General features: G+C 36.9%; 3 protein-coding genes across 19 annotated transcripts in view; 1 reads left to right on the forward strand and 2 right to left on the reverse strand.

Moving 5' to 3' along the window:
* rdgB (retinal degeneration B) overlaps positions 1 to 21894 on the forward strand; it is a 68479-nt gene continuing 46585 nt past the window's right edge. For 4 of the 14 annotated variants that reach the window (XM_029300164.2, XM_029300159.2, XM_029300156.2 and 1 more), the window contains exon 1: positions 2 to 250. The gene's annotated coding sequence lies outside the window, so the exon portion shown is untranslated. Of the gene's footprint in view, positions 251 to 21894 lie in introns of all 14 variants that reach the window. The other 10 variants (XM_029300148.2, XM_029300154.2, XM_029300155.2 and 7 more) reach the window with 4 other exon arrangements.
* On the reverse strand, positions 238 to 1427 carry LOC146723523 (uncharacterized). Its single transcript, XM_085481791.1, has 2 exons — positions 872 to 1427; positions 238 to 814 (listed from the first exon to the last, which is right to left on the reverse strand). The coding sequence occupies exons 1-2, from the start codon at positions 1121 to 1123 to the stop codon at positions 590 to 592; spliced, it is 477 nt and encodes a 158-aa protein (XP_085337917.1). The 5' UTR covers positions 1124 to 1427; the 3' UTR covers positions 238 to 589.
* Positions 1506 to 21894, reverse strand: part of LOC114928806 (uncharacterized) — a 32361-nt gene continuing 11972 nt past the window's right edge. For 3 of the 4 annotated variants that reach the window (XM_085481786.1, XM_085481787.1, XM_085481785.1), the window contains exons 2-25: positions 20875 to 21007; positions 20194 to 20324; positions 19527 to 19653; positions 19302 to 19427; positions 18880 to 19023; positions 18346 to 18434; positions 17473 to 17677; positions 16939 to 17099; positions 14936 to 15041; positions 13076 to 13198; positions 11771 to 11997; positions 11586 to 11685; positions 11135 to 11469; positions 10782 to 11022; positions 10532 to 10669; positions 10029 to 10214; positions 9435 to 9718; positions 8528 to 9284; positions 7836 to 8170; positions 7585 to 7723; positions 6551 to 7457; positions 5855 to 6252; positions 5083 to 5767; positions 1506 to 4813 (exon numbers count right to left, since the gene is read on the reverse strand). In XM_085481786.1, the coding sequence (XP_085337912.1) occupies positions 4677 to 4813; positions 5083 to 5767; positions 5855 to 6252; positions 6551 to 7457; positions 7585 to 7723; positions 7836 to 8170; positions 8528 to 9284; positions 9435 to 9718; positions 10029 to 10214; positions 10532 to 10669; positions 10782 to 11022; positions 11135 to 11469; positions 11586 to 11685; positions 11771 to 11997; positions 13076 to 13198; positions 14936 to 15041; positions 16939 to 17099; positions 17473 to 17677; positions 18346 to 18434; positions 18880 to 19023; positions 19302 to 19427; positions 19527 to 19653; positions 20194 to 20324; positions 20875 to 20991 (6198 nt within the window). In that variant the 5' untranslated portion in view covers positions 20992 to 21007 and the 3' untranslated portion in view covers positions 1506 to 4676. Of the gene's footprint in view, positions 4814 to 5082; positions 5768 to 5854; positions 6253 to 6550; positions 7458 to 7584; positions 7724 to 7835; positions 8171 to 8527; positions 9285 to 9434; positions 9719 to 10028; positions 10215 to 10531; positions 10670 to 10781; positions 11023 to 11134; positions 11470 to 11585; positions 11686 to 11770; positions 11998 to 13075; positions 13199 to 13401; positions 14910 to 14935; positions 15042 to 16938; positions 17100 to 17472; positions 17678 to 18345; positions 18435 to 18879; positions 19024 to 19301; positions 19428 to 19526; positions 19654 to 20193; positions 20325 to 20874; positions 21008 to 21894 lie in introns of those variants that run through there. The other variant, XM_085481788.1, reaches the window with a different exon arrangement.

The following is a 21894-nucleotide window of genomic DNA, read 5'->3' on the forward strand; positions in this document are numbered from 1 at the left end:
CGTATTTTTATTCGCGAATGCGATATCGATCGTGATCGAGCAGGATCGAAAGTGCCGAATGCATTCGCGAGTGATCTTATTTTTTTCGTATCGTCCGTTCATTTCGAAGTGCATCTGTGCATGTGTAGTGAAGTACGATAAATAATTATTGCAAATATAAAATGATAGAAAAAAACAGTGCAGTGATCAGTGCCAAACTATATGGGATTATAGCAGAGCAGCAGTGGAACATATTAATAATCAACGCAATGTGAGTTTATTTTTTGTTTATGTTACATTGTCAAACGATTATTGGTTGTGATTCAAGCCGCGAAGCAAACTTCGAGACAACCAACCAGCATTACGGAAAAGAGACCTCGATACTTTCATTAAAATTAAATTCACTCAATTAACATGCCCTCTTTAAAGGGTAGGATACGAAAAATATAATATATATCGCACGGAATTCTTGGATTGAATTTATTTTATTTAGTTTTTTTATAGCAGAATATATATACTATATTATTAAAAAAAATTGAATTACAGCGACAAATTCATGTACGCTTCTCTCGTAATTAAAATATAGCCTAATTATTGTAATTATGAATATCTATATATGGATCTTTAATCGTTCGTTTTTACGGTGCGATACACTTTTCGCGCAAGGAGCCTTGCAATAACTTGACGATTTTTTAGATGTGATTAATCTCTCGAGTCGTCCGTAAACTGTTGGAACTCGCGATAATCGTGGATCCTCCTTAACATGAATCGGCGAGGGGGTCTCGTCCGGTATCCAATCGGATATTCCTTGATCATCGTAACGCAGATGTGCCCACTAACAATAAGATAAAAATTGTGTAAAAGTTGCACGTTTATTTTCTTTTTAATTTACCTGAAACGCGCGCATCCAAGCTTCGTAAGCGCAATTGACAACGAAACCGTAGACCGCTTTCCGCAAATAACCTTCGCGAATCGCGTTTTCGGCCGATCGGACTATCTCTTCGCGTATGAAGCCGACGATGTCGCTGACACATTCATCCTCTAATATCTCTTGCCATTTCGCCCGCGGGATTCGTGAGGGAGGAGGCGAAAATTCTCTGACGATTCCAGAAACGCGCGATACGAATCGCGAATTTTTTCGCATTTTTGCACACGTTTCTAGAATAGAATTTTATTTTTTCAATGGTTGCGTGACGTTGAACACGTTAAAAAATCGACCTTTTAAAATAGGAAAATCTTTGAAGCGGAAACCTCTAAATATGGAATTTATTTTTAAAATACTACGTCCTCTAGTGAGCTATTTATGCATTGAAGCGGAAGTTTATTTCCTTGAAGAATATCAAACAACAGAATTAATAACTTTTTCGCTTTTGGATTTTGGTTTTCAACAAATGCGAATCCGTTGTTGGTTTTTAATTACATATTACATGTTATACATGACAGAATATTTTGTGTAAGCGGAAGAAGGGTAAGAAAAAATGAACAATATCAAACTATAAACGAAAAGTCAAAGACGATGTTGCTCGTAACATTCAATATATATTTATTGTCTCAAGATATTGTTGTGTGTATTGAAATTTACAATGGTATAAATAAATAAAGATAAATTTAGCGCTCGTGTAGAAATAAGCCGCGTCTAAATATAAATCGTCAACTCTATCTTTCATTGATAATGAATTATTTTTTAGTGACAATTTCTAATTTAAGGCCTAGCTGTAGATTATATATATATATATATATTTTTTTTCTTTCAAAACTAAACCGTACAAAATTGACGGTAATTATAGAAGCGCTAATGATCTTTTTTTAAAACGACGCTCTTGAAAGTGCAATTTGCATGGATGTAATTTAACACAATAATAATTTTATCTCGAGAAAAAAAGCGTTAACTATTGATTAAATCGATATCCGTTGATATTAATTCTTTAACAAATACTGCACTAATTTACTTCGCGCATTAAGTTTAAAGATGAGTTATTTATTGCATTATTTTTGCAATATTTTAAATTAAAACTAAGATGATGAACCAATCTAATATTTAACAGAAAGTTTGAATTATTCGTTATTTAATTATATATGATATAATGGTGAATTATAGTGCATATATATATAATATATATATATATATATATATATATATATATATATATATATGTATGTATATACACAATGTATATAGCATTTACGTTTAAATCATATTTAATTTTTATATAATTAACTTCTTTTCTTTAAATTTTGTTTCCTAATTCGTTTTCTCCATATTTACTGCACCTTTCTTTAATAAGTACATAAGTATACTTTATGATCATATAACTATACTTCAGAAATCCCATAACTCACATTTTGCAATCGATTATCGCGGCGCTTAAAACTGAAACTTTGCGGTTAACGGATTAAGCAATCAATTCCTCTTTATACTTACAAGAAATTTAGCAGTGAATTAATTGATAGAATTATCAATGGAGAATTGTGTGAATGACGTATATATAATACATGTGCTACATTTTCTTCTTATTATTTACGCTATTCTATAATCTTGTTTTGATAACTTGTAAATTTTTTTTTGCCGATAATACGAGCGGATTCATAATGATATGCTAGACAACCTAGGCGAATGGCCAGGATTAAAGCCAAACGCTAAACATATTAGTAATCGTATCATCATATACTGACGGAATTTAAAAAAAAAAATGAATAATAAAAGTATTCGTATACCGTAATTTTCTGTGCAGCAATCAACTTTGCATCGTATATTAAAAAAAACAATTTAAATTTCTTACAAATAATAAATTTGTATAACTTTTATTTTTTATCTTTAAATAATAAATAAAATACATACTTTTTTAATAAAATACTATCTTTGAAGAGAGAGTAAATATAGTTTATGAAATTTAGAACTTTCAGATTTTTTCCTAAAAAATATTCGTTGATATCATTCGATGATATGATGGGATGATAAAATGTGCTCGAAAAGAATACACTTTTTTTTAATCGTAAAAAATAGTTTTTGCATGCTGCTGAATAACAAACATTGCCAGTACGTTGTTAACATTTTTAACCAGTCAAAATTTTATAAATAATGCATTAATAAAGCAATATTAATTAACGAGTTTATGTATTGTGATTAATTAATAGAACGAGATTCACAGAGACAAAATCAATGATGCATAAATGTTTTTATCCAATAAAGGTTTAATATATTTATATGTATGGAGAGACTCTCCCCGTTTTTATATCCCCTATAAAAATGTACTAATAAAAATAGAAAATAAAATATATCGATATATACGAATACTTTTTGTACTTATGTATTAAGCTTCATTAATAATTACAATCGAACGTTTCGTTTCATGAAGGAATAGATTTATAATTATGTAATTAAATCATTGAATAACTGTATATAAGGTTGATTGCAAATATTACTATTTTTTCAACATTTACTTCAGAAAGCTAAAGATTTTGAAAAGAGAATTGCGTGTAGGTGTGTACTCTATAAATAATACTTTAATGAAATATCTTGCTCTTTATTTTTACTTTTAATAGACTTGCAACTGTGTGTGTTAAAAGGGAATTGTTCAATTGACAAAGTATTCCTCTTAATATAGATTCGCGCGTGTAATTATGTAGATCCTGCTACAACTCCCTCTTTTTATCTTTCGCCGTATTCGAAGCTCTAATTCTTTCGCTTGTGATAATTCTAATTGGACGAACGAAACGCTTACGTTAGATTCCACTACGTTACGAAGAAATTACATTTATTTCTCGTTACTGATACAGAGAGATTCGGTGCCACGAAATTATCTTACTTTATTTCTCGCTTCTCACTTGATTATCACATTCTCAAATTGAGGTCTGAGAATTTTTCGATTTTTAAATCTTTAAACGTATCTAGGAATCTTCTAGTCGTTTAGATTTTCATCGAATTCCAGGCTCTTTAATTTCTTAGATTTTCAATTTGATGTGCCTTCTAATAGACTTCTAGTAGACTTTTGGATTTCTAAATCTGCAAATGTGACTCGTTAAATTTTTGCAATCTACATTTGATCAATGTTTAATCGTATGCTTTCTCAATCTTGATATTCTTGCTCTTCAATTCTTACTAAGTTCTTGAATTCTTGAACTTAGAAATTATTTGTTCCTTGCATATGCAAATACTAGGATCTTTAATTCGTTGAATTCTTCAATTTTTATATTTTTTGAATCCCTGGAACCTGCTTCTCTAATGCTCTCATTGTTGGACTTGTGTACCCTTAAATCGTTGAATCCTAAAATTGATAGATTGGATGTCGTAATTTGAATACAAGAGTTTTCCGGTCTTTAGGTTTTTGAAAGAGAAACAAAAATTTTTGGATATTTAAAAATCTAAAAATGTATAATTATTTATTCCACAAGAGAAAATTCTTTAATCTTCTCCGCATGTTAAAAGCTATAAATGATTGGATCGTTAAAAGTTTGGATTCTTATTTCCGATTTACATCTCTCGGATTCCTAGATTTTTGAACTCTATAATTCTAGGTTCGTATCCCCTTGGATTCTTGGAATTTTCGAATCCTTAGATCTTGGATCTTGCATTATTAGATCTCCAAGGACTCTCCTCCTGTCTCCTAATAGTCGATACGACCCTTTCCTCGTGGTACATACACACGGTGGATCTTTTCATTTTCTAATTGGAAGACCAACATCTGTCGTAAAGATCCTTAAGCGCTAACGCCGATTATGACACCTCCGCTTCCAGGAAGGCCGGTTTCTCCCATCAAGGCCAAATCGATTTCTTTCGCGGCCAATCGCCCTTCTGCGATCGCCCATACCACGAGAGATTGTCCACGTCTGCAATCTATATTTAAAAAATACATATTATATATAAACCTTAGCTTTGACAACTATTATATTACTTGTCAATCTTAATTGATAACGCTTATTGCATCGCAAATGTACAACAGAATATTGTATCATAAACCAAATGTTTAAGAAAGCAATATATACAAGATTCAACGATTGTTTCAAATTTTGCAACCGATTTTGAAATTATTGAGTAAAGTTGTCAGTTATCTTTTTTTTTTGGTAAAATTAAAAATACAAATTGGACTTATATTCCATACTAACCGCCTGCCGCGTATATTCCGGACATATTAGTATGATATTTTCCAGCCGGAGTTTTATAATTTCCTCTCTCGTCCAACTCGGCATTCAGTTCCGTGGCGATATATTTCTCGGGGCCGAGGAAGCCCATGGCGAGTAGTACCAGATCGCACTTATACACCTTCTCCGAATTCGGCACCTCGTCCATCTTCCATCGGCCATTCTCGTCTTTTTGCCACTCGACGGATATCGTCCTGATGCCGCACACGTGGCCCTGTCCGTCGTCCAGAAATGCCTTGCTCAGCGTGCTATATCTACGCGGATCGCGACCGAATTTTACAGCTACTTCCTCGTGGCCGTAATCGACCTTGAATACACGCGGGAATTGAGGCCACGGATTATCCTTGCTCCTCTGAGCTGGCGGCTCGGGCAGAATCTCGAAGGTTGTGATCGTCTTCGCACCTTGTCGCAGCGAGGTTGCTATGCAGTCGCATCCAGTGTCACCTCCACCTATGATGACGACGTCCTTATCCTTGGCTATTAGCCGCATGTCGAGTGGCGTCGCGTTACCCATCTGTTTCTTCTGCCAATGTTCCAAGAAACTCACGGCAAAATGAATGCCCTCCAGCTGCCGACCGGGAATGGGCAAATCACGCGGCCACGTCGCTCCTGTAGTCAACAAAACCGCGTCGTATTGCTCTCGAAGTTGCTGCAAAACATTATTGAAAATTTATTTGTCGAGAAAGTATCGTACAATACACGCAACATTGTAAAAAAATTGTTATCGTATGCTTACTTGCACTGCAACATCCTTGCCAACATCAGTGTTTGTCCGGAAGATGATCCCCTCCGCGGCTAAGAGAGAAACTCTCCTTTGTACGACTTCTTTGGACAGCTTCATTGTCGGTATACCGTATTGTAGCAGTCCGCCGATTCTATCGTTTCTCTCATATACTGTCACTGTGTGACCCGCTTTATTTAGTTGATGAGCAGCGGCTAATCCTGCGGGACCGGATCCCACCACTGCAATTTTCCGTCCGGTTCTTCTGGTCGGCGGATGAGCAACGATCCACCCCTGTTCGAACGCGTGATCAATTATGGCACACTCGATATTCTTGATTGTCACCGGCGGTTCGGAAATTCCTAAAACGCACGCGCCTTCGCAAGGTGCAGGGCAGACTCTTCCGGTGAACTCTAGAGTATTAGAATTAAATAATTATTTCAGAGTTGACTTATTTATATAATGGACTAATTAAGATATATAAGTAAAAGTAAAATGAAAAAAAAATCAGATTTTAAAAAATATTTAAATAAAAAATTCCATTATAAATAATAATGTTTAACGAAAAATTTATATATAATATGATGAAGATTATTAAATTCTTGTTTGCAAAGAACAAATTCAAAGTTTCTTATAAATTCTTAGAATGTTTAAGAAGAATATATTCTTACAAAATTGAAAAAATTTAGTTTAGCAAGGAAATTTTCTCACCGGGAAAATTATTAGTCTGCAACAATTGATTAAGAGCCTCTTTCCAATTCTGATGGAATACAAGATCGTTCCACTTTGGAATAATGTTTCCCAATGGACATCCGTGACTACTTTGACAGAACGGAACGCCGCACTCCATGCATCTCGCCGCCTGCACTCGCAGAGTCTTCCTGACACCCTGGAAGTTGTAGATCTCGTTCCAATCCTCTACACGCTTCTCAGCCGGTCTGTACATGATTTTTTGCCTCGGATACTTCATAAAGCCCTTGATCTTATCGAGCTTGCGTTGTGCCATCTCAGCATCCTCTATCGCATCCTCTATGTCTTTGATCTTACGATTGGTCACTTGCGCGTCACCATTAATCACATTGGGCGTTTGTTGCTTGGCCTCCTCCATCTGTTTCAGGGCTCGTTGATACTCGTATGGGAAAACTTTGACGAATCTCGTGGTTGGTTCCGGCCACGTGGCAAGCAAATCCTGCGCGATCAACGAGCCAGTCTTCTCGATGAATTCTTCCAATAACTGCTTTACGTAGGCGATTTCATCGGGTTTGGTGAGCGGCAATAATTCTACCATTTCAGGGTTGCATTTGCTCTTGAAGGAGCCATCCACGTCCAAGACGTACGCGATTCCGCCGGACATTCCAGCGGCGAAATTTCTACCGGTCAGACCCAAAATCAGGGCGCAACCGCCCGTCATGTACTCGCAACCGTGATCGCCTACACCCTCCACCACGACAATTGCTCCGCTGTTGCGCACGCTGAATCTCTCAGCAGCGATGCCACGGAAGTAAGCTCTTCCAGAAGTGGCACCGTAAAGACAGACATTCCCGACTATTACGTTCGCTTCCGAGTTGAACTCGGAGTTCTTTGGTGGATATATGACAATTTCACCTCCGCAAAGACCCTGCGAGTAAATACGGTACGAGATGAATATATATATATATATTATTTATAAATACTACACGTACATAATTTTTCGTATGTATATGTCGTAAATTTAAAAATTGAAGAAACGCGCGCGACATATTTACCTTGCCGACGTAATCGTTGGCATCACCTTCCAGAGTGACATGTATACCCTTGGTCATGAAAGCGCAGAAACTCTGGCCCGCAGAACCTTGCATTTTAATATTGATACTATTCTCAGGTAGTCCAGCTTCTCCAAATCGTCTAAAGTAATTGCAAGAATAAGGAAAAGTAAGAATAGGTTCTCTCGTGACATAATTTAGTCAATGATAAAAAGTATTCGGTAAATTTTGCAAAGAATAATTAAGAAACTTACTTGGCTACGTGATAACTTAGCGTTGATGCAAACGCTCTACACTCGTTGTTAATGTTCATCTCGATGTCGACTCGAGCTCGTGCCCCGTTCATAACTGGTTCAGCCAGTTGAATTAGTTTATTATCGAGTCTGTTCTCCAGTTGAAAATCCTGTTTCAAAGTGCCGCCCCTAATATTCACGCCGGGTCTCAAGTCCAGTGCGTTTCGCAGAATATTGCTAAGATTTAGGGTCTTAGCCTTCTCGATGGTAATGTCATCGCGTACCTTGAGGAGATCCGTGCGTCCAATCAGATCTTGGAATTTGCGGATGCCTAAATTGGCCATGTGCGAACGTACCTATGAAAATAGTGCCAATAAGAATTAAAAATATTAGAAGAAATAAATGCGTTAAATAACATTTATTCATCATATATATTATTTTTTGCTGTAATTTTAATCATAAAAAACTTATTAAATTTAGTTAATTTTAATTAATCTGCATCTCATATTTAACATGTCGATGCAGTTCAATCATAATTTCAAAAACAGAAAAAGAGATATTTAAAAAGGCACAACAAAAACATGTATAAGATATATAAATATATTATAATATGCATAAATATAATAATATAAGAAAAAACGAAAGAACGTGCTGATAAATAAAGCGAAGACTAAACGATAACTACAAGATGATTAAGAATAAAAATATCATACCTCCTCAGCGAGGGCGAAGAAGAAATTGACAACGTGTTCCGGCTTGCCCTCGAATTTTTTCCTCAACACTGGATCCTGTGTAGCGATTCCCACCGGACAGGTATTCAAGTGACACTTTCTCATCATGGTGCAACCCATAGCGATCAACGGGGCAGTGCTGAAGCCAAACTCATCGGCGCCAAGCAGCGCCGCCACCATAATATCGAAACCGGTACGCAGCTGACCGTCCGCCTGGACAATCATGCGCGATCTCAAGTTGTTCAGAGTGAGCACCTGATGTGTCTCGGCGATGCCCAACTCCCAGGGTAGTCCGGCGGACTTGATGCCGGTCCAGCTGCTAGCGCCGGTGCCGCCGTCATGACCGGATATCACCACGTGTTCAGCCTTGCCTTTGGCAACGCCAGCGGCGACTACGCCAACCCCGACTTCGGACACGAGCTTGACGGAGATACGAGCGTTCGGATTGGCGCATTTGAGGTCGTAGATCAGTTCAGCCAGATCCTCGATCGAGTAGATGTCATGATGCGGCGGCGGCGAGATTAGACCTACTCCAGGTACAGAGTGTCTGGTGGCGGCAATCTCCGCGGTGACTTTGTAACCGGGAAGCTCGCCACCTTCGCCAGGTTTCGCGCCCTGAGCCATCTTGATCTGCAAATCATCCGCGTTGGCCAAGTAGCTGGCGGTTACGCCGAAGCGGCCGCTGGCTACCTGCTTGATGGACGAGCGCTTGCTAAACTCCGGATCTTGATTCAGATATCTGTTGGATGAAGTAGCAATTAGTAGTTGGAGGTTTTTGTTTTGTGTCATTAATTGTGTGTTAATAATCGGTAATAAGAATTTTAAATTTTTATCATCGAGAAGATCCTCTGATTTATATGTCCATTTTTTCTATCTTCTTCTTTTATACCTGTCTGCATTTTCACCACCCTCGCCGGTGTTCGATTTGCCGCCGATACGGTTCATAGCGATTGCCAGAGTGGCATGAGCTTCCAAGGAGATGCTGCCGAAGCTCATCGCACCGGTCGCGAAACGCTTCACAATTTCCGATGCAGATTCTACGTCCGTGATGGGAATCGGCTCGCGCGAGTTCTTCAATTCGAGCTGACCGCGTAGGGTGCAAGCTTTCACCACTTCCATCGTGGTTTTGCGATAATTCTCATAAGCCGGATTACTCTTGGAGACGACATAGTCCTGATGATAAAGAGATTTGTGTTAATTTCTAATAAAAAAATGTATATATATATATATGCATATATACACATATAATATACTAGAAGAAAATTTAAGAATTGTGAAACAAGATATATAATTGTTAAATAATTACACAAGTAATTATTCCAATAAATGTTAAAATATTTATATTAATAACGTAAAATATTTTACAGTGTAAACAACTTTTGCTTCTTTAAGATATAATTAAATAGTGACTTTTCAGCTATAATTCTTTTCACGATAGATTGTCAATCTATGTTTTAACAGTTAGACTTTCAAAATTTGTTACCTGTAAACTAGCGATGCTGGTGGGATCATTGATGTGTTTCTCACCACCTGATCGCCAATGATAAATTCCGGGATTACGAATGACTAACAGATCCATAGGTTTCTGCCAGTACGTTATTTGATGTCTCTCGAACGCCTCCTTGCCCAAAATATCAAACGTCACGCCACCGATACGAGATTGAGTGCCCTGAAAAATTTCAACTTGCAATTAACACAAAAGTATAACTTATTGCTTAATATGTAACGGAATAAATAATAGTTGGTCGAGGTGCATCATCAAAAAAATTTGAATCATTAAGCGATCATTAATTGGATCCAATTTTTAATCATTTGCACCTTAAGAATTTTATTTAAAAAATGACGTTTTTTTCTCAAAATTAATTTGTATTCAAAATTTGGCAAATATTTTACAGTTATTGAAAATTATTTTATAATAAAAACCGACATAGAAATATAGGAATTCAATTTCTCTTTATTCTAAACTCTAAACTATAGAAAGTATACCTTGAAACACTTGTCGATAACCTCGTCAGCTAGTCCAACTGCTTCGAATATTTGCGCTCCTTTATAAGATTGTAGCGTTGAGATTCCCATCTTGGCCATCACTTTCGCGATTCCTCGTTCCATAGCTTCCGCATAATTCTGCGACATTTAAGCGATATTGTTATCATCTTTTTTTCATACACAAACAAAAGAATGTAATTTTGATAATTTGTCATTTTCGCACAAGTATTCTCGTTCTACAAAACTTTACCTTAAAGATAACATCGTCGGTAAATGTTTCGTCGAAAACGTGATCTGCCCTTAGATTTTTCGCCATTTCAAATACCAGATAAGGGCATATGGCATCCGCTCCGTAACCGAGTAGAACACAGATGTGATGAACCTCTCGAGCTTCCGCGGTTTCGAGAATAAGACCGACCTTCATTCGTTGTCTCTCTTCGATCAAATGATGATGAACAGCACCCAGAGCCAGCAGACTGCTGACCGGAACTCTAAAGACAAGCAAAAATAATGAAATTGTAGACTTTTCTCTGCTCTCATTTTTCATCTTTCATTTTATTAATCTTAATAAAAGTCAATGTTTCGATTCGTGAGCTGCCTCACCTTGATGGACCACCTTGTCGATCGGACAATACGAGAAGTTGAAAACCTTCTCTGGCGGCAGCGTTAGCCTCGTTATTAACACGATTCAGCGTCTTCAACAATCCGCCGGGTCCGTCTTCAATGGGATAAGTGATATCGATTACTTTTGTTCGCCAGCCGCGATGCGTCGTGCGCTTGAGAATATCGAGATCATTCAAGGACACTATCGGTTGGGGCAGGAACAAACGATGTACTTGTGATTCGCTCGGCTCCAAAATATTGCTCTCGGGCCCGATTGGGCAGAGCATCGACATCACGATTTTTTCACGGAACGGATCGATCGGTGGATTCGTTACCTGATTATGACAATTTTAATTGTGATGAGACATGTGTGTATTTTAGATATATTTGATCGTATTTAATCAAATATTTTTATAAATCATTTGCTTTAATTATTCTTTTGATCGCGTACCTGCGCAAATAATTGCTTAAAGTATTCGTATAATAATGGTTGAAATTCCGACAAACATGCCAGGGGAGCGTCGTTGCCCATAGATCCCAACGCCTCTTTCCTAAAAGTGAATATCGTTTGAATATCATCCAATATTTAAAATAGTAATATTTTTATATTGAAAAGTAATATTTTTATATACGTACTTGGTTTGCACCATGGGTAGAAGTAGCAGGTTGATAGTCTCCAGAGTGTAACCGTAAAGAGAGAGCCGCTTATCGCCACTCCAGACTTTATTCACTGCCGAGACTTCGTTTATGCCATTAAGGACATTTTTCTTTGCGACAGCCGTGTCGGTGGATATATTATTCCCGATTACGTCGCCCGCATCGTCATTATTAACATGCGCGGCACGCAATTCTTCCATAGTAATCTACGTTCACAAAAAAAAAACATCGTCAACTATTAGCCAGTTTTCATTTTTCGCAGAGAATAGGATTTTAATAAGGAAGAGAGATGTTTTGAGTTAGAGGATAGAGAGAAACTTTCATGCAAATATGGTATTACATGTGAGAGATTTAATTAGTAATTTAAGTATATTAATTGGTAAATTAATTGACAAAACAAAAATGAAAGAAAAGATTAGTCGACGGATTTCTGCATGCAGAAAAGAATCGTCCAAGATTTTCCCGTGTACACAATTTTATTATTTATAATTTTTTTATTATATATCGCTACTTATTTACTATATATCAATTTATATACTGTACTAAAAAAATCAACACATCCAAAGTGATACGTATGACTCACCCTCTGCGTATACGACGATAACGGCATATGCAGCGATGCGAGAAAAAAGTTAACTTTATATTAGAACACTTTTTTCTTGCAAGGATAATCTTGGTGTAAATTTTAATGGTAAAAATTTTAATTGCTAAAATCAATTTAAATATTAGACCCCAGGTTAAATATTATCTTCATCTTAAGGATTGGAATGTGTTAATCCTTGGAATGTATTAATTGATTAGGAGGTTTAGTCAATTAGTTTTTATAAAAAAAAAACCAAGAAATCCATTTTTTTTCGGTGAATAAAACATGGAAAAAAATATAGCCATTATAGCTAAATTTTAACTATTTCTATATTACACCTGAAATTTATAAAGTTCATGCCTAAATTTTAACTGTGGCAGCTAATATTTTTTAGCTATAGTTAAACGAAGAATTCCTAATTAATCAATGCGATAGTCAGGCAGACACGTTAGTGTCTTGTATCCTTGTATGCAAAATATCAATTACATGTATATACAGAGTATGTCCGTAGAGTTGACAACAAACGGTTTATATAACAAAAAAAAATTAGTTTCTGCAAAATTAATTAATAAAAATTTTTGGAACAATTAATTTTTTTTTCTTGAAAAAAAAAAACAAAAAAAACCGATTATTTCTAATCGCGTAGCGCGACAATTGACAAATAATCGATGACGATCGACGAAAAGGGCGCGTTTAGCTACCTGTTCCTTGAGCCACTTTGAATGAGGCCTGCTTCGAGCGATGTGCAGCTTCAATTCAACATCCTGTATGATCCTCTTCTCTTCGGTATCGACGAGAAGCATTCGGCCGGGCTTCAAGCGACTCTGAAAATAAAAGAGTACACCGATAATCGCCATAGAACGGATTTGACACGTCGATGATCGACATTCATATGACAGCACTGGATGACGGTCCTACAGCTCTATACAAACCTAGTCCCTAGATGACAAATTATACATTATACATGATACATGATCAAAAAATAAATAAAATACGATATATGTGATTAGCTCTATTATATACATACGTATAATATTAACGGTACAGCGAAGTAGATATTTTGCGGATCAAACGATGACAGTCTGCCCTTATCGATTCGTTATAGATGTTGATATTCCTTTAATCTTCGAATGCAAAATTGTCACGTTCAAACAGAGAAGGAAAAGAAATTTGGAATCGTGGATGAAGCCAGCGGTGACCAACCGGTAGCTAGCATTGGTCGGTCATCATCGCCATCATCGCATAAAGGCAGAGTGCCAGTACATTACATTGTTTCGGCAATATTCGAGATTTAGCGAATTCGCGCAAAAACGTCCAACGAGCGTTAAGATATAAAATATTTTATACTCTTGTCCGCGCGAGTGTGATAGAACTTGGTTTATCGGATTATTTACGACTATCAACGGTTACTTCGTAATTATTTAATATACTCGAGAGAAATATGTCGCGTTACGTTTTTATTACGAAGGACGGGAACGACGAGCTTCTTGCTTCCGACAGAGATTCCAATAATGTAATGAATAACGTATATTTGTTAGACATAGATGAAAGATAAGATGATTTAATAAATCGCATGATGGCCACGCTTGCATCCCAGAACGAAGACGCCATTCAAGACTAACCTGGCCGAGGACATAACATATATAACCAAAGAGACGTACATGATCAACGATCTCTGTATAACCAAAGATCTCTGGAACTCAAAATTTGCGTAAGCATGCAGCCTATTAAGCCATAAATATATATCTGCAAAACCATTATTCCGTGGAATCAACAAGCTACGCTCTGTTCCCGATCTCTTCTTCCTCTAAGGTTTTTCTTTACCGATAACGAGAGAATTTTCCAATAAAGAAAGCTCTATCGTCGCTCGCCTCCTTTCTTCTTTCTCTAATGAGAAATCAGCGCAGGAGGGCAAAGCGGATCGTTTCGTGAACGGTCGACAAAATAATCGGTCGACGAGGCGAAATGCGAACCGTCGAAAAATGATGGCGAGAAGGCGTGTTATCGAAGCTAGAGATGCGCGCTTGAGAGTTTGGTTACGCGAGAATAAAGAACGAGCTTAGGAACCGTCTATAGTATATGTCACTCTCGCGTAACAAAGTTCTCAAGCGTCGATAAAAAAAATCGAAAAAATACGGCTTATCGCGCGGTTAAAGACGCGCAAGCATTGCTTTTGTACAATCGTACACGAGCAGAGCAGCAGGTAACTTTGATCGAACTCCTCGCTTCCTTGAGGGGATCCTCGGATGCTACAGAGAGACACAAGTCCGACTTCCTCGGGCAGGTCGCCTTCCCGATTGCTCTTCCACCACCGCGGCATCACCGTGAAAACGTTCTAAATCGGGGAGAAATGTAGAGAAAAGGCGCGGAGAGATGAGAGAATAGGGGGCGAGGAAAAAAAAAAGATTGAGCATATGAGGGGGATGACTGAGACTCGTCGGTATATAAATCATTAAACACTGCGAGTCAGCTGTCTCCGCCTCAGAGAGAGAGGCACTCTCCTCCCCCTCTCGATGAGATCGGCCGATGTGCTTGGGATGCGCTTATTTTCCTTCGTTTACCTTCAGGACTACATTGCTGGGCGGAGTATCATAGACGCCCACTTCGGACGCCATCACCATCATGTTATCCTTAGTGACGTAGAAGCGCGACGGGCGCAGGCCGTTTCTGCCAAACAAAAATTCAAAAAGGTCTTTTGTATTTCACACCACCTCTGTGCCGCGCGCTAGGTATCAGCTGAGTGAACTACACATTGCTGTTCGTTCGTTCGCTTGCCTGCCTTCCTGCTGGCTTACTCGCGTATACTTTCTCTTTCGCTCTTTATATCATCTCTGTTTTTTTTATTTTATTTTATTTTTTTCTCTTTCTCTCTCTCCCTCTCCCTCTCTTTCTCCCTCTTTCACAGTCTCTTGACCTAGGCTCTATTTACCTGGGTTAACAGCACGTTGGGAGACAACGATGGACACTTAGCGAATCGTAAACGGATCGATTCTCTCGCTGTACAGAGACGGGGCAAGAAGGAAGTCGCGCTTCGATTATTCTATTTCCTTTATCAGTTTATCTCTACAATTTTATTTTTATTACGTTCCAAGAGATACGTATGTATATTGCAAGATAAACTAAAGCGATTGTTTCATTACGAAAACGTCGATAAACTTTGAGGTCTATATTAACTTTCTAAACTGAAACTTTGAAAATTATTTCTTGAAATTTCAAAAAACTCTGCATCCCTTGAATCTTGAAATAAGTATTTTAGAAATTAATTTTTAGAATGAATGAATCTATGTTCGATAGAGATTTTATTATCAATACCTCACAATCAACGTTTACTTTTCGTTGATCATTTTTAGCCCAATCATCGCGATTGTGAAAATTCAAGTAATATCAAATAAAAATAATACAAGTAATTTTAATAAAAACATATATTTCTCCCGAGAAGCAATTATTTAAAAACGCATTTCTATGTTGAGCAGTCGACTGCGCGACTTCCCTCCGCCTTTGAAAATCCATGTTACCTGGAGTATAACCGAGTGTCTCTACACGTGTGTGCACCGTTCTCATACATTTCGTGAGCACCGTTAATCCTGCTGAATGCACCTTGCAAAGTGTGGGCAATATACGCCCACGTAGCCTAGCATTCTTTCTTCGCGGCTCCTCTAACAAACGACATCGCAGAGTCCCTTCGTTCGGCTTTCTTTCTCTCTTTCAACTTTTAGGGTCCTTTCAACACTTTGAATGCCGTTTCAATTCAATTCTTTCCGCATCTCCGTATTTATTTTTATCGAGCAATGTACATATACTTTGAAGAGCTTACTGATAATAAATATAACAAAAGTACGTTCATATCAATTTATATCGTTAAATTGGAAAGATTTTATATACAAAGACTTGATAATTTTCGATTAAAATCGTATGATGTTTTAATTCGTGATGTAGTTAATGTTCACTCTTAAGCATCAATATAAATTTTAGTGTTTTTATGGTTAAAGATTTTACCTTTTCCTTGCAGACACTAAATAACCATAAATATTTTGATACGATTTCCTATTAAATATTCTTATTTTCTTTGCGCGATGTTGCTTGTGATGTTACTTCGCTTTTGAAATTATTTCGGTGTAAACAATTCACTCACTTACCTGTACAACTTGCGGTACATTTGTGCAAATTCTTTTTAATCGAGAACTTTATTGGCAATAGCGAATTAACACACATTCACATCTTTTATCGCAGCTTTAATATCAAAATATCTTTAACCAACAAATCAATCGTTACATACTGTGTCATTTTAGTTTTAACAATGCTATATTAATAAAAACTAAAATGCGGGTATCGTCGAATCACCGCGCTTGGATTCAAAGTGTTAAAGGCCGATGGAATCAAAGATCCAAGAGATCCGTGCGACCTTAGATCCCATTTCTGTGATCCAAGGATCCGCAGGATCTACGTGGATACGAAATATGGCAAAGGAAATTACCAGACAGCACGAACGAGAGGAAAGTGGAGCCTACGTAGAAACGAATGTAGTAAACGAGACGGCAAATAACGAGAGATGGCAAATTTCTACCTGTCCAAGATAGCGCCGACGTAGCGGCCGTCGGTGAAGGTCAGCAAGGCCGGGCCGTCCCAAGGTTCCATGGCGCACGCCGCCCAGTGGTAAAAGTCGCGCTTCTCCGTGGCCATTGTCAAGTCGTTCTGCCAGGCCTCCGGTACCATTGTCATGACAGCCTAAATTCAAGTAACCATGATTTTAGAACGTTTGTACGTACGCGAGATTCGCGATAATTCGGAGAGAATTAACAGTGATAGGCAATTAAGCATGAATAGATTGATCGTACTCGAGAATCCGTATTATAACTTCTTGGGTAACAAGATTTTTTTTCTAAAAATCCTGAAATATCAAGATTATTACAAGTTTGTATGGAATCAATCATTCATACAAGTGATTGAGATCTTGGATTAACGATCCATAAAGAATCTAGAATTAGTGAAATTCAATTTCCGTGTGATATATAAGATTAATTATAGAATTTAAAAAATCCGAGAAATACCGTAAAGTGGGCGACGTTTTCTCTTTGGCCTGTCTTTAAAATGAATTTACCTCGGGTAAGGAACGTTGTCCCGCCATCACCAAAAATTCGAGCACACAGTCCGCCGATCCAGAATCGGAGAGATTCGGCTCGACGACCGGATAGAGCAACTTCAGCTGATTGCCATATATCTGGCTGCTCATCACGCCTTCTCGCGCCTTCATAAAGTTCACGTTGCCACGCAGAGTGTTAATTTCGCCGTTATGAGCCAGCAATCTATGGGGAAAAGATTTTGCATTATATCGATATACTCGCTCGTTGCGGTTTCGAAACATCCTGCGAAAGTGCGATTACGACCTACGAAAAAATTCCATTTGTCGCGCAGTAATGAGATAGCAAGATCGAAAAGACGGAAGGAGCTTTTGTTATAGCGCACTGTTCGCAAAATTTGATAAAACGGTATCAGAAATCACATTTTTAAATACGTATACTATTAGATAGAAAAACATTAAAAACTAAAAAATCGAATAGAGGAGGAAGATAATGAAATAGAATAGTTGAAAAAGTTGATGTCATGCTAATGCGTAACGACAAATCTTTATCTCTCATCGCGTTAGTCGTTTAAAAATATTCTTCGGAAAAAAAATTTTAGTTTTGTTACACACAATCATGGAAAAAAAGTCACACTTATGCTTTTTTAAATGTGAGTGATTTTATATGATAGTCTTCATTACTCTACTAATTTATAGGACACTATAACTACAAAGAAATGATCAAACATTCCTCTAAAGCATTTTTTATATTCATATCGATGACGTCATCGTGATAATGAGTTTGAAGAAATAAATATTATCTCGCCACCGTTAGAAGTGACTAATTTTTCAGAAATGGACGGTAATAGTTTATTATCTTATCTGCGTTTTTTATCTGATGTAGCTGCTTACCGTAGAGGATGCGCCCTTTCCCAGCTCGGAAACGTATTCGTAGAGAATCGGGTATGCACCAATGCCAAATAAGTCTCGAACTTTGGAGACTGATATGAAGAGAAATGTGACATTACGTTATTTATGATAGTACATTTTACAAACGCTTTCAGACAAGAATGACATCTTTCCCGGGGGAGATTTCAATAACTTAGCTATTTTAGATAATATTATTTTGAATACTAAGATCGACGATAAAAACAAAAAATTACTGCGGCTACTTTTTCAGCAATTATCTCTCTATATATGTTATTTAAGTAAGTTTATTGTAATTAAATTTAAGTCACTACATTTTGAAAAAAATATTATTTCTTACAAAAATTTATTGTTTTCTGTATAAATAATCGAGTAAATAATATTATTCGTAATTTAAAAACGAAAAGCTATTGCTGCAAATAAATAAGATATTCGTTAAATCAGAGCTCCAAACTTATCGGAATCGCATCTTTTCCCGAGAAAAAAACCGATATGAAATATAATCACTGGTCGACTCACCTGGAAGTCCGGGAAATACTGCCATAATTGATCAGCAGACAGCTGTCCTTTGTAGACAACAGTCTTCAGAGACAATGAGCAAATGTAGTATCGCAATCCCGGTCGTGGTATTGTATGCGACGATCTCTTCCTCAGCACGAATATCTGAGCAAAATATATGATCAAAACGTAAGAACATGATAATTAAAGATTGATTAAACGAACTTGCGTTTTGGCCTTGAAAAAAGGCAACTGTTTTGCGACAAATCCGAGTTCTATTCTTACAATTTGGCAAAGTCGTTTAATGTGATATATTATTTGACCCACGAAGCACAATGTGTATATAATGTGTGCAATTTTAGATTGCCAAATAAATGAAAATAATGGCAATGAAGATGATGTATCATTATGATAATTTTGATTATAAAAATCGAGCAAATTACCTGTCGCTTAAGCGTTTCCGTATCTTGATCGCCAATTACAAACACTTGACGCATGTAGGGTTCACACTTCTTCGCCACTTGACCAATCTGCGTGCTATCGGTTGGAACATCGCGCCAGCACAGCACCTATTACAAATCACGCAATCTCGAGAATAATGCCAGGGGCAGAGAGTGCAAACGACACGAGCTAGCTAAAATATCGAAACGGATTAATAAGAGACATACTCGCAAATTGCATTCCTCGGCCAGTTTCTCGAACGCGGACTCCACCTCCGTATGCGTCTTCTTGTCAAGGAATAAAATACCGGTCGCGTATCGTCCAAATTCGGGCAGTATGATATTTTGCTGCTCGCTGCAAAATACAAAAAATATCATTTCATAAACCTAATTCGTTAATCATCAAAATTTCGAGAAAAGGAGTCGCGCGAATCAATGATCGAGGAAACTAAGGATCTGTGAATTTAGAAATCCGACAAAAACAAAGATCTGTGACGTGGAATTTGTACAACTATGCCAAGGATTTCTGTAGAATTGAGAATCTGCGGACTGATTATATATAAATACAAATTTCAAGTGTCCTCTGTAAGGATTTATAAATTAAAGGATTTACATTTGACATGTTAAGAAACTCAAGTAGACGTAAAAAAATCAAATTAATTCTGATTAAACGAAGAAAAAATACGTAATACTTTGATGTATTACGCGGAATGAAATTCGGGGAATCGGACATATGTATATTTGCAAGTAGGTAGGTGTATAGCTTTTAGTTTGGCTTAAATCCGATATGTCCTATAAATATATCGAAAACTACGGACTATATTTGAGAGGGAAACTAGACTCGATCGAATCGGCGACGAAGACTTACGGCCATGTCGTGGTGAGATTCTCTTACCGAATTTCATTGGCATAGTAATCGTGCGGTATTGCGCAAAGTACACCAGCCCCGTCACCAGTGTCGTTATCGCAAGCGCATGCCCCCCTATGATTCATACGCGCCGACAATATCTGAGCATCTCGTACGATCTGAAATTCGCACAGATAACGACCACATATAAATAAATAAATAAATAAATACAAAGTGCGAGCGAACCGGTCCAACAGCTTCCTTATCTTCGTGCGAGCAAACAAAAGATCGTGTAATTTACGCGCGCATCATCATCATCATCAACGAGTCGCGTGAGTTTATTTATCTCTCTTTCTTTCAAATAGATATCAATATCTCGTCAATTACATTCTTGATTTATCTAATCTTTTCTCTGTGTTTCAATTACTTTTGATTTTATAATTTAATTTCAAATCATTTCTGAAGATATCTCTTTCGAAAAGCCAATACGTATATACATATAAAATCCAATATCTTCTAATTTTAAATTGTTTACATTACCCATATAATTACAAGTTCTCTTTGATATATTTATCTAATAATTTTATCGCTACATTACATTATTATTAATGCACGTTTTCTGCGCGTGATTAGCTTCGCATCTTTATTGCTTATTTAAGAATTCTGTGCATCTGTATAACATATTGCATATTGTAATATATTTTTGAAAATTGTACGAAATTGACTCACCTTATGCGATCGCTTTCCATCAATGGCAACGATAAAACCAACGCCGCAAGCCTCTCGTTCGAGAGCAGGGTCGTAAAGACCTTGCTTAGGAGGCAAGTTCCACGGCTCGGCAGTCATCGTAATTTATCGTAATCTGAAAGACAAATATGCAACTAAATATTATATAGGTACATTTGCAAATGTATATAATTTAACATTTCAAACAGTAGTTTTTCAAATAAAAATATTTAAAACTGACCAATTATAGATTACGATTAAATGGAAGCCTCTCTAAAGTGCGTACATAGTCATTAATATTATCTATAGACGTGACTCACGGACAGGTGTCTGTTTAATCGTAATCCGTAGTTGATCAATTATAAACATTTTACCTCAAAACATTTTGAAATGAAAAATAACAAATTACTTATTTAATTTCTTTTTTCGACAACTTTCTTGCCATGGTATTTCGATTCGCGAATTTCAGGATATATATACTCTGTATATTTCATTAATGTTGTCACATGTAGAGCATAAACGTCGCAAAATTAATTAATTCTCGAAATCGGATTTGTGACTAATGCTCGAATTAATATTGTATGAAAAGGTACAAAGTTATATAATATTTATTGAATATAGTACGCGCAATCATAAATTATATTTAAACGGAAACAAAATCGTATCTCGCTTCGTTACTTGGTCGATTAGTTTATCGATATGATTGACACTGGATCGGATACATAGATACCACGCATGTGAAAAGCTATGAACTTAGGGACCAAGATTACGAAGGATGATTAGGAGAGATAACACAGGATATCGTATATATTGTCCGCGTTACGTAAACATACAATACGCGTAACAGATACATTACTTTGTTGTCGTCGTAACGAATCGCGATATGATGATTAGTACGTGTAAATAAAACGAAGAAAACGACGTTGCAAGGCGTTCACGTGCTTATCCCATGTATCGAACGTGTAATAGAATGATGACAGCGGTAGCCATTCTTCAAGTCTGCGTTAAATAATCTTATTCGCG

This window comes from Nylanderia fulva, unplaced genomic scaffold (assembly GCF_048542155.1).
Source record: "Nylanderia fulva isolate GAGA-0341 unplaced genomic scaffold, ASM4854215v1 Scaffold19, whole genome shotgun sequence".
NCBI classification, from domain to species: domain Eukaryota; kingdom Metazoa; phylum Arthropoda; class Insecta; order Hymenoptera; family Formicidae; genus Nylanderia; species Nylanderia fulva.